The 11,402-nt window shown below is 54.8% G+C and overlaps 1 protein-coding gene across 1 annotated transcript; it reads right to left on the bottom strand.

Annotated features, from left to right (window-relative positions):
- Positions 1 to 1,228: 1,228 nt before the first annotated feature.
- Positions 1,229 to 2,732, bottom strand: FOXG1 (forkhead box G1). Its single transcript, XM_056851789.1, has one exon. It carries the CDS (start codon positions 2,669 to 2,671, stop codon positions 1,229 to 1,231), a length of 1,443 nt encoding a protein of 480 aa, XP_056707767.1. The 5' UTR covers positions 2,672 to 2,732.
- Positions 2,733 to 11,402: the final 8,670 nt, after the last annotated feature.

Consider the following 11,402-nt stretch of genomic DNA (forward strand, 5'->3'; position numbering starts at 1 on the left):
CAGGTCCCTCCAGTTCGGATATTACTCCTCCTCGATAAAAAGAGACAAAAGAACTATGGAGTATATATGAATTTAGCCTATTTTTTTATTTCTGTGTGTTCATAGTAAACATTTTTTTGTAAGTGACAAACACGGGCATATGACCACAGTATCACAATCAAGATTTTTTTTTAAAGACGACATTAACAATCACTCAAATTTATGCGGCATTTGCGCAACACAGGTTACATATTTGCAAGGTTTACCTATAAGTACAATAGGTATTAACATTTCACTACATTTAAAAAAAATAAAGGTGACCTGTTAGTGACCACATACATCAAAATATACACAACACAAACTGAAGGCAATTCATGATATATTTTTTGTCCCCTCGGATTCATTGGAATGGGCAGTGCTGCAAAAAAACACCCTGAAATGTTATCACTCTGTCTTGTTTTGTTTCATGGGTGGGGGGGAGCATTTCGTTCACCGAGTGCATTTTCTAAAACCCAATCTTTGGTCTTAAAGTAAACAAAGGAGGGGGGGAGAGATGGGCCCTTTTCAAAAGTGGAGGACAAAAGAATCCGGGTCAAAAAGGTATTTCTCGGGCTACTTCTGCCGAATCGTTTTTGCTGCAGTACAAATGACAAGGTTGCATGGCGTTGATCAATTTAAGTCTTTTTATTTTTTTTGTTTTATTTTATTAATTTTAATCGTCACGGTCTGCATCCACCGACATATCCATGATAACTTATAATACTGCAAACATGGAGAGAAAAAATCTGGCGGCTCGGAGTGAGAGGAAACGTGTCATTGTCGGAGTCGAAATGGCAAAAAAAAAAAAAAAGTCAAAGGAAATCAAAGCAGTCACTAGTTTAGATACACGTCCTACGAGAATTTTTCTCTCTCCTCTCCCATCCCAACTGCATCGCCTACCACGTATTTCCCCCCCACCTCCATATTTGCACATCGCTGGCTCGGTTGGAATCATAAACAACCCTAAAGACTGAACAAACGTACAGAAAATGGAGAGGGGTAGAGGGGTAACTTAATAAAAAATACCTGGACTTTTTTTTTTTTTCCTGGGTGAGTGTGGTTTTTTTTTTTTGTCTGTTTTGTTCTTTTATACTTTCTTGCTCACTCTCTCTCTCTCGCTCGCTCTCGCTCTCTCTCTCGCCCCATCACCATTTACAACGCAAAGGGGGGGGGGTTGTTGTTCAACTTACAGTCTGGGCTCCCCGGGAGGTTAATGTATTAACGGGTTGGAGGAAGACCCCTGATTCTGGTGCGTGAAATAGTCGGACAGTCCTCCCGAGAGTCCGGCGGTGAAGCTGGGCAAGGAGGGTCTCAGGGACTCGCAGGGCAGCGCGGAGGAGGAGGGCGCCTGCGGCGAGGTGGACGAGGAGGCGGCGCGGGCCGTCATGGAGGTGCTGCTCTGGGAGGTCATGGAGGGGTGCGGGACGTGGGGGAAAAAGTAACTGGTCTGGCCGGCGGCCAGCAGGTTGACGGAGCAGGGGTTGAGCGAGTAGGTGCCGGAGCAGGGCACCGAGAGGCCGCAGGGCACGGAGGCGGCCAGGGCGGCGGCGGTGAGGTGGTGGGTGGCGTAGGGGATCTCGCCGTTGACCAGGCGGTCCACGCTGAGGCCGTTGGAGGAGGAGAAGGAGTGGTTGTTGGCCAGCGAGTTCTGGGTCAGGACCGAGCTGTAGGGCATGGGGTGGCTGGGGTAGGCCGAGGCGGCGCCGTTGTAGCCCAGCGTGCTGCTGGCCCGCGGGTGGTGGAGGGAGAGGAAGGGCGACATGGGCCAGTACAGGGAGCCGGCGCGGTCCATGAAGGTCAGGCCGGTGGAGGTGAGGCGGGCGCCCCGCTTGAAGGCCAGCTTGGCCCGCGAGGTGGTGGAGCGCCGCCGCAGCTTGCCGGTGGTGCCGCCGATGAAGACGTCGTCGCTCGACGGGTCCAGCATCCAGTAGTTGCCCTTGCCCGGGTCGTCGTAGTGGCGGGGCACCTTGACGAAGCACTTGTTGAGCGAGAGGTTGTGGCGGATGGAGTTCTGCCAGCCCTGCTTGTTCTCCCGGTAGTAGGGGAAGTTCTTCATGATGAACTCGTAGATGCCGTTGAGGGTGAGGCGCTTCTCCGGGCTCTGCCGGATGGCCATCATGATGAGCGCGTTGTAGCTGAAGGGCGGCTTCTCGTACTTGCCGTTCTTCTTCTCGCCCTCTTTGCCCCCGCCGTCGCCCCCGCCGCTCTCCTTGCCCCCCTCCGGCGAGCCCTTCTTCTCTTCCGACGGGCCCTTCTCCTTGTCGTCCAGCTCGCCCGCCGGGCCGGGCTCGCCTTTGCCGGCCAGGAGGTCCCCCTTCGCCACCTCCAGGGGACCCGAGGGGGCGGCCGCCCCGGACGCCGCCGACGAGCCGGCCACCCCGACCCCCACCCCGGGGGGCTGCAGGAGGAGCTGGCCCTTCTCGTCGTCGTCGTCGTCGTCCTCCGCTGAGGCGGCCCGCTGGGGCTGCTGCTGCTGGTGGTGATGCTGGTGGTGGTGATGGTGGTGGTGGTGATGGTGATGGTGCGGGTGGTGGTTGTTGTGGTGGTGGCTGTGGTTGTTGTCGCTCTGGACGGCTTCGGGCACCAGGCTGTTGATGCTGAAGGACGACTTGGGCAGCATCTTCACTTCCTTCCGATCGCCCATGTCCAACATCACACTCGCGGCGGAGGGGGAAAGTCGCCCGGGCGGGAGGCGCCGCCGGGTCGCTCCGGGAGGAAGGCTGCCGAGGCGCCTCGACGGGAGCAGCAGCAGCAGCCGGGCACTTGCACCGCCAGCTCCGGCGCCTGGCAAGGCATGTAGCAAGGACAGGAGCCGCCGGGGGAGGACGGGAAAAGACCGGAGGCGCCCAGCGAGGAAGCGCACGCCGATGCGCCGGGAGGGGGAAGAACGGGCGGGAGGGGGGACCCAAAATCTCTCTTCCCCCCCTCCGAAAAAGAGGGGAGCTGCCCCAAGGGGAGGAGAACCGGAGCGCCCCCCCCTCGACGAGGCACCCCAAGTCTCTCTGTCCAAAACTACTTCATGGTGCCTGGAGCCCCCCTAATTCCGCCCGAGCAAGGGAAGGGGGGGGGAGAGGATGCCGCAGCCGGGGCTGTGGATCGGAGCAGCCGAGACAGCTTTCGCGACAATTAATTTCAGAGCTCCAGACGCACACTAGGGCTGTAAAAAAATTTTTTTTGGTTTAACCTTTCCCACCGGCCGTCCAATCAGAGCCCTCGTCGTGCGGGCACGTCTCCCCCCCCGGCCGTCCAATCAGCGCGCCTCTCTCTCCTCCTCTTCCCCTCGCGCTTGCGACTGCCTGCTTCCTCTCGCCCTTTCCCGGCCCTGCCGGGGCGCAGGGATACGGCAGTGGCAGGGCGGATCACCGCGGCAGGTTACCTGGCCTCCTCCCCGCCCCTTCCTCGGGGACCCCCCCCCTTTCCCGGTCCCCAGGACCCCAGCCAGGCCTCCTTGCCCCCCCCCCCCAGATCTCGCGGAAGCGATCGTGTCTGCCCGCCCGCCCCTGCACTGAGCCGAGGGATCCACCTCGCTTGGCGTCCTTATTTGTTTATTTCGCTTTCCTGTTGGAAGGGAGGGGAGAGGAAATGGGAGGGGAGGGGAGGCGCACTACTTTGCGGAGCCGACCGCGCCGTCTCGCGGAGCCTTCCTTCCCTAGGCCTCTGGCACCGGCTGCCTTGGCTGGCTTCGCTGGCATTGCGTTGGCTGGAGCGCGCACCTCGGGGCAAAGGGCGGAGAGAAGCCCTGGGGGTCCGTCGGACGGGATTGCCTAGCCGGGCTTGCCATCTTTCGTGCCGGAAGCAGGGGAGGGGGGAGGAGAGTTCACGGAGGGCGCCGCCCGGCCTGCGCTGCTGGCGTCCCCCGCTGGCTCGGAAGACGCCCGCTGGATGGACGGCCCGGGGAAAAGAAGCCGCCGGCCCGCGACCTCAGCGCGCTTCGGCTCCGCCTCGACGCCGGCCGGCGAGCGGGCTTTGGCGGGGGGGTTTCCAGCCCCGCCAGGAAGGGGTTAAAAAGGCCCCACCCTAAATAAATAAATAAAGGGCAGGTAACCCGTCTTCCTTCGCTTCTTTAACCCCTTCCTCTCTCTCGCCCTCCCCTTCGATGCGGCGCCTGCAGCCCACCTACCCACCCCCCGCGCGTCTTGACCTCTCTCTCCCTGCCCGTCTGTCGCCGAGGCTGGTCCTGAGACGCGGCCCGCGCTCGCCGGCCGCTCCCGCCGCGTCCCCGGGAGCGGAGTTCGGGCGGGCGGCCTCCCTCGCGCTGGGGGCTCCTTGCCAAGTCCACGTTTTCTTGGCTTCGGGAACGGAGCGAGGCGTCTGTCTCCCGGGGAAATGAAGTCCTACGCAGGTGCGGCCCCCTAAGCATGTTTACTCGGAAGTAGGACACACTTTGTACCAAGTGACTGGCTTCCAGAGAAATGTACAGAGCATTCCGGTATTAAAATGTTCTTTTGAATGCCAAATAGGAACGTGGGCAGGGCTCCTTTTAATTATTCTCATTACCTACCTCCCCTCTCCTGCACACAGAGAATATGCTGTCTGTCTGTCTATCTCCAAGTAAAAATGTGTAACTCATGTTAATTTCAGTTTGTTGAGATTTCACCTTTGTTACCCTTTGTATTTTGTTGTCGTTTTTCTTGATGGGGAGGGGGGAGAAAAATCTAAGTGCTGTTTGGAGGACTGAACTCTTCTTGCAGCGTTGACTCGCCTCCATTATGTTCTTAAGTTATTTGATAGCAAAAAACAGACAAGCCTTTACGACCAGGATTTTCTTGTGTGTGTGTGTGCGTGGAGGGGAATTCAGCGGTAATCATCCGGATCAAATCCTTACCACGGGCACGAAATAAGCCACTTGGGGGGGGGGGCGAGGACTGGAAAGAGTCAGCCGAAAAGCAGAGAGCAAAATGTCATTGGGGGGAGATGGGAGGGAGAAATATCTGACTTAAAACTTAAAACCCAAACCGTATCATATTCACGCTGCCCTCTCAAAGACGTCGATGTCCCTGAGATTGTGTGGCACAATTATGAGGATACCAGAGAAAAGCGGGGAGACAATGAGTAAAATATCGCTTGTAATGGGGTGTTGCATTTGTTCCAAGGGGGGAAAAATTCCATTCAAACTTTATGGGCGACGTTGGAGTCCCAGTGAGAAAGGAGGGGGAGGGGAGAGAGGGCAGAGGAAGAACAATTGTGATGGGGGGCTGCTATGAAATCTGTGGGTTGGCTTAACCTCGAATGACCTTGCCGGGATGGGATTTATTTATGCTATTTTGCAACACGTCCCCCGGGGGTGGTGAGCCGGAAAGGGGGATCCTAAGAAACAACACCCCCCCAGTAAGAAATCTAGGATTAGATTATTTCAAAATGTTCTGAGAAACGTATTTGAGCAATAAAGATGATCCCCGCCACTGAAACTGACGTGCAGGGATTCTACAAGGTGTTGTTGTTGGGCTGTGTGTAAACAGAAGGAACAACAATAATAATAATAACAACCATAATAATATGCATCGCTACAGATCGTTGGTAGCTGGCCCGCTTGGTTTTCTGATTCATTTTCTCCTGAATGGCTTCTTCTTTCGGGGGAATCGGATTCTGGAGAAAGGACAGGTTAGGTAAACATTTACTGATGTGGAGCAACTATCCTATATGTACTCTGCTATGCAGGAAGGAACGTGTTGATTAACACAGAAGGGGGAAAAAAGCGAAATTAGCTGATTGCATGCTCATAAGTGCAAGCTGTCATTGAACTGCTTTTAAAATAGACACAGCTGGGTGTTTGTGTTGCAAAAATTCTTGTGTTTTTGCTAATACTGAAATAAGCATGATTTTGTATACCAAACATTTTCGGATCATTAAAATTTGTAATCTGCGCTGGTTGTGAAACACAAAGAGGAGCAACCGATTCCTTTGGCTGTCGAATTTGCTGATATGATATTAGCTCAATCAGGTCTTGACAATCGGGGCCATTGTGCCTTATCACGTCTCTTTGATCCGTTTAATACACAAAGTGCCCAACGTGGGCATTGTTTGTTAACATAAAGCTCTGCCTCGTCGCCCCCACCCCCCACCCCAATCTCTGCTCTGCAACCGAAACGAAGGAGAAAGGTGGTTTATGGTGAAAACAAAGTGTGGGACACACACACGCACACACAAACCTAGAACAAATACAAAAACAAATACAACGCCAGATCTCCTCCCCAAATGTTTCCTTGATCAACACTTGGAAAACAATCTCCAGCTCATACAATAGATGTTAAATATAAGCAGTTCTCGGGCTTCTTCATCTCCCCCCTCCCCCCATCAGAAAAGGCTTTTTGAAAAAGGCGATTCTCAGCCCAATTGAACCCAAGACTTGAAACAGGATGAGCTCTGTCCTTTAGAATATAACTGGTGGGACGAAATCGCCTGACTGGATTTGGGGGTGCTCCGTACTGCGCAAATGCCCGGTTGGGGAGTGCTATAGGATAGGACAAGACCCTTAGGCCATTTATGCATGGGAGGTTTTGCCTTGGGTTTGCCACTCTCTAGATGCACATTTCCCCCATCCGAATTCTCAAAACTCTGCATTGGGGCTTACTGTTGAGTTTGGAGAATTTGGATGGGGAAAATGTGCATCTAGAGAGGGGCAAATCCAAGGCAAAACCTCCCATGCATAAATGGCTATAGATGGAAAAGAAATCCTGTCCGGCTCGATGCAAAGGTTCCCTTCCTCCGCATCCGCTCCAAGGTGGCGATTTCATGCAGGCGCGAATTCCCCCATATCTTTTACGCCAAAGCTTGCTTAATAATAATTTAAAAACAAGCCTGAGCCCACAAACAAATGGGAAAGTCGTACGTCACTTGCGGAGTGTTTATAAACCCTGACTACCTATCATTCCCTCGCTCCTGAATCACCATCACGGGTATGGATTAGACCCCCCCCCCCCAGACTAGTCAATATATCTGCATCGAAATGGTAGAGGCCTTTACTCGTCTGTTTTCACTCTGTACTTGAAGTATGTGAGAGAGTAGCCAATAACAACAATAACCATCCTTCGGGATGATCCAACCAAGGTTAAGCACTTGTCCCGTTGGCTTCAATGAAAGTTGAAAGCGCCTGCTCAAACTTTTCCAAAGTTCGCTGAACTTTCCTGGGCTGTTGGCCCCTTAAACAAGCAAAGGCGCGGTTCCACATGAGGCCGTGTTTCAGGCCTGACCCTAAGTGGAACTTTCTAGTTGTTCCAGAGTCCGGAGATTTTGGTCCAAAACACTTGGTGGGGGGGGTGGTGGCGTTCCGGACCATTTAGTACAGAAGGACCCTTGGGAGGACAAAGTAGACTGGGGCAGAATGGCTGGAATATGCCGCTTGTTTGAGATCGTCTGGAAAATAAGTTTCCCTAAAGAGCACAGAAGCTTGGGGTGAGCCTAAAGTGGCCGATCCTGGCCGGGAGAGGGCCGTTTTTCAACCTTGTGGAGACCCACGTCTCCCCACCATTGGCCTGGGGCACCTGTTCAATGGTTGGACACCTTGAGGGGGGTAGTAAGACAAAGGAAAGGCAGGAAGGAATAGTGGATTGGACTCCCCACACACTTTCGCCTTTGGGGGTGGCCAAGGCCTTTCCTTGTTATCCTTACACTGTCTTAAAAAAGAAGATACAATCGGACCAAAAAAATCCTCCTCCCCGTAACCAGACGGAACTCGGGGACGTGGCGAGCGTGTTCTTTTTGTCGTGTGTAAGCCGACGTTTTTGTTTTGAGGCCTTCAAGGGCGGTGGGGAGGTTTTAGGCCCGGAGTCTGCCAAGGGGGCTTCCAGGGCCGGCCCAGCGAGCCCAGGGCTTCTTCAGCCGAGACGAAAGGCGTCTCCTAGTCTGAGCGTGGAGGGCCGCGGCGGGCTTCCGTGCTGGAGAAGCGCAGGGAATGCGCCCAGCTCATGCGAGCTCGCCCCGCGGGGAGACCCGCAAATCGCTCCTCCCCGGCTTTCTTTCCTCCTAAGGACGAATGTCTAGCGGGAAACGTTGGCACCTTGGACCATAGTGAGGGACTTGGGTTGTGTGAGCGAGAGAGCGAGAGAGAGGGGTTCAAGGAAGGAAGGAAGGAAGGAAGGAAGGAAGGAAGGAAGGAAGGGTTCGAAACAGACAGGCAGGGCAACAAGGAAGGAAGGAAGGAAGGAAGGAAGGAAGGAAGGAAGGAAGGAAGGAAGGAATCGTCGGAAACAGACTGGCAGGCCCGCGTATGGGAAGGGAGACGGCCTCCCCCTCTGCCCCCTCTCCCGTCTCCATTTCGGCTGTCAAAGAGGTCTCTCTCTCCAGCCAACTCCGGCGCCCTCCTTGACAGATGGGAACTGCGCTCACATCCAGCGATTAGAAGTTTCCCTCTTTAGCGTGTTGTGTAGCCTTCTTCTGGGGGTTTTGGTTACAGGTTCTCCGATTAGGTTTGCAAGAACAGTGGTGAACTAAACTTCCCAGTAAGAGGTCTTCACACCAGGGAAGTGTGACTTTGACGCCGCCGCCCTGCCTCGTCACTCATTAGGAAGCCGCAGGTTGTCGGCGGCTTCGCCTCTCCGGCGCGCACACGGGTGCGCGCCTTCACACGCGCAAGCCCCCGGCACGGCAACTAAATTAAGAAGCAGATGATTAAGAGACAAGCGTCTACGGGGCCTGTCATTTTCAGCATCCTTCCATCATAACATTGTGGCACCGGGAAATTTGCTTGAAACCCTTGGAAAGAACAAATCGGTGGGAGCCTAGATTTGGAGAGGGAGAGAGAGAGAATCTGGGAAGTGCTTGCTGCGGATTTTCTTCTGCAGAGGAGAGACATGAGAAGCTGGCCAGCTCCCAGGGACCGCCAGAGACTTCTTGGAAACTCTTCTCGGCATCTCTCGGCTCTCTTCAGGCAGGTACGTGGGCACTGGGGAGGGGGAGGGGGGAAGAAGAGACACGATTTAATACACCCCAAAAGGATCCGTTTGGTGGAGGGGGAAAAAACCAACCCATCAGGCAGAATCCTCTCCAGCAGGCTTCGGGGGGACTCCCCTTAATGCTAGAGCTGTCTGGAACACGAACTTCCCACCGGATGACTAATGCTTATTGGCATGGCGAAGGAGAGGAGGAGGAGGAGGAGGAGGAGGCACGTATGGTGTCCAAGATCTCGCAAAGCCGTAACTCTGTCGGTGCAAATATTTGAAAGAGCCTAGCCAAGCTCATGCCTCCTTCCTATTTATTTTTCCGGCCGCTGGTTTTATTGGCTGCCCCCGCCCGCCTCCCCCTCCAGCTCTCACAGGGTTAAGTGCTCCGGCACAGTTTGCAGCGGAGATGCGTTGGTCCAGGTGAGGGCGAGGGTCTTGGAGCAAACAGGTTCCGCATCCGCAGAACGGCCGGCCGCCTGCGAGAGGCGGGGGTCTCCTCCGCCGCCTTCTGCCCGGTCGCCAGGCGCTTTGGTTCCCCTTGAGTTCCAAAGAGCTCCTCCAGCTTGGAAGGAGGGGCAGCGAGCGCTGCAGCCTTGGCCGGAGAGGGAGAAACGGGAAAGCGAGGGCTTCGGGCTGGTGCTTTCAAAGACACTGAAGCCCTGAGAGCTTCCCGCTCACACAGAGTTCTCTGAGAAGGGGGGTGGGGAGATAAGAAAGGAAGGGGCGCCCTGAAAGCGAATCTGCCACACTCACGCCCAGGCATAACCCCTCAGGTGGACCCCACATCCCGTTGGTTTCACTAGGACTTGCTTTCACACAAGGCGCTTTTATCAGGAGGGTGAAAGTCGCTCCAAGGGGTGGGGAGAGAATCCGGGTAAGGAATGGTAGCGTGTTTGTGCGGGACATCCTGCGTGAAAAAGGGGGAGGGGATGAAGGGGAGAAGAGGAGGCGGAGGGCATCTTGACAGAGAACTTTCCCCTGGGAAGACGTTGTCCGAGGGCAGGGCGGACACGCCGTGAAATTTCAACGGTCCTCCCTCTCTCGCATCCCAAGAGCCGTCAATGGGGCGAGCAATCTAAGAACAACGTCCAGCACCCCAGCGTTTGCCGCCTCAGGAACATTTACGCTGAATGGGCTGGGAGGGGGGACGTTGATACCCAAAGGTTCCCCCCCTCCCGTGCAAGGCTAGAGGTAGAAATCACAGCAGGAACAAACGCGCATGGCTCTGAGGTCCGTGCTTTGCAAGAAAAGAAGCGTTCCGATCAACTTAAACATGGGGAAAGACGGACGTTTGTCCACACACACACGTGTTGAAAGTACTCGTGTGCATGCAGTGGTATCCTGTTTTAAGAAGACGTTTCCAAGTGTCCCCCGCCATCTTACAAACACGTATCCGTGATATGTGAATACGCATTTCCCTTGTGGAATATCTTGCTTTAGGGGAGGTGGTGGGATTAGGCTTCCCGACTTCAATTTCCCTCATTTTATTACGAGGCAGCAAATTGCAAACAAAAAGAAGAAGAAAAGAAAGTAGACTTTTATATTGTACGTGTACACTGCAAAGGGGATTCCACTTCCCCTGACACGTGTAGGTCCTCTGAGCACCAGAGCACGCACGTGGGTCCTCTGAGCTCTTGGACGAGCGGTTTGCAGGTATTCTATGACCACAAAAGGCACCTAAACATACTGTATGTCTGTAATACATTTCATACAAACGCCTAGCTTTTGCACAAGGGAATGCGCCCTTCTCTTTGAGCAGGCCCGGCAACCGTCAAGTTCTTGTCGATCACCGTAGATCAGAACATTTGAAAACTGCCTCCAGATCGCACGTAATCGGTTCTGCTGTCACAAGACAGTACTTTAAACACGCGAGGAGGTTCCTCGTTGGAAGAGAGGGAGGAGTTTGCAAAGTTTGCGCTGAAACCTGCGGCGCGCAAAGCAGCCGGATGCTAATAGTCGAAGACCGACTCATGATAGCATCCGCAATAGGGAAGAGAAGAAACCCTTGTGAGGAAGCCACTAGAGGTCGTTCATTGCGCTCCCTCGACATGGTTACGTGTTTGGGGAATGAGACATTTCAGTGGCACAAGCCAAGGTGTTTAGGGCCACAATGGGAAAGGGGTCTGGAGCCCGGCTGTCGCTCCGTCCTTCCGATCCTCTTGAAGCAAGAAGCGGCGATCCTGGACGGGCGGCTGCCTTCAGCCCTGGGCAGCTATCCGGAACATGAAACTGCCGCTGGCGGAGGGTCCTCCTCGGCCCCTCTTTGCCGGGCCGCGGAGCCTGCCGCCAGCCGGGTCCTGCGGGTGGGAAGAGTTTCAGGGTGGCTGTCTGCAACCACCCCCGCCTCCTAGCCAGGCTAGAGCGCGGATCCCCGCAAGCCAGCGGCCGACTGCACCCAGCGACCGTCAGAGTCGGGCTTGCTGAAGGCGGGGGCAGTTGCAAGGCCTTTCTGGAGAGAAAAGGCGCCGAGGACCCCTGGGGGAGGAGAACCGAGGGAGGCTGGGG

This window comes from Euleptes europaea, chromosome 6 (assembly GCF_029931775.1).
Source record: "Euleptes europaea isolate rEulEur1 chromosome 6, rEulEur1.hap1, whole genome shotgun sequence".
In the NCBI taxonomy this organism is placed as follows: Eukaryota; Metazoa; Chordata; class Lepidosauria; order Squamata; family Sphaerodactylidae; genus Euleptes; species Euleptes europaea.

What these genes read in the sequence shown, in the direction of transcription:
- FOXG1 (XM_056851789.1), bottom strand. Translation starts at nt 2,671, where the DNA reads ATGTTGGACATGGGCGATCGGAAGGAAGTGAAGATGCTGCCCAAGTCG.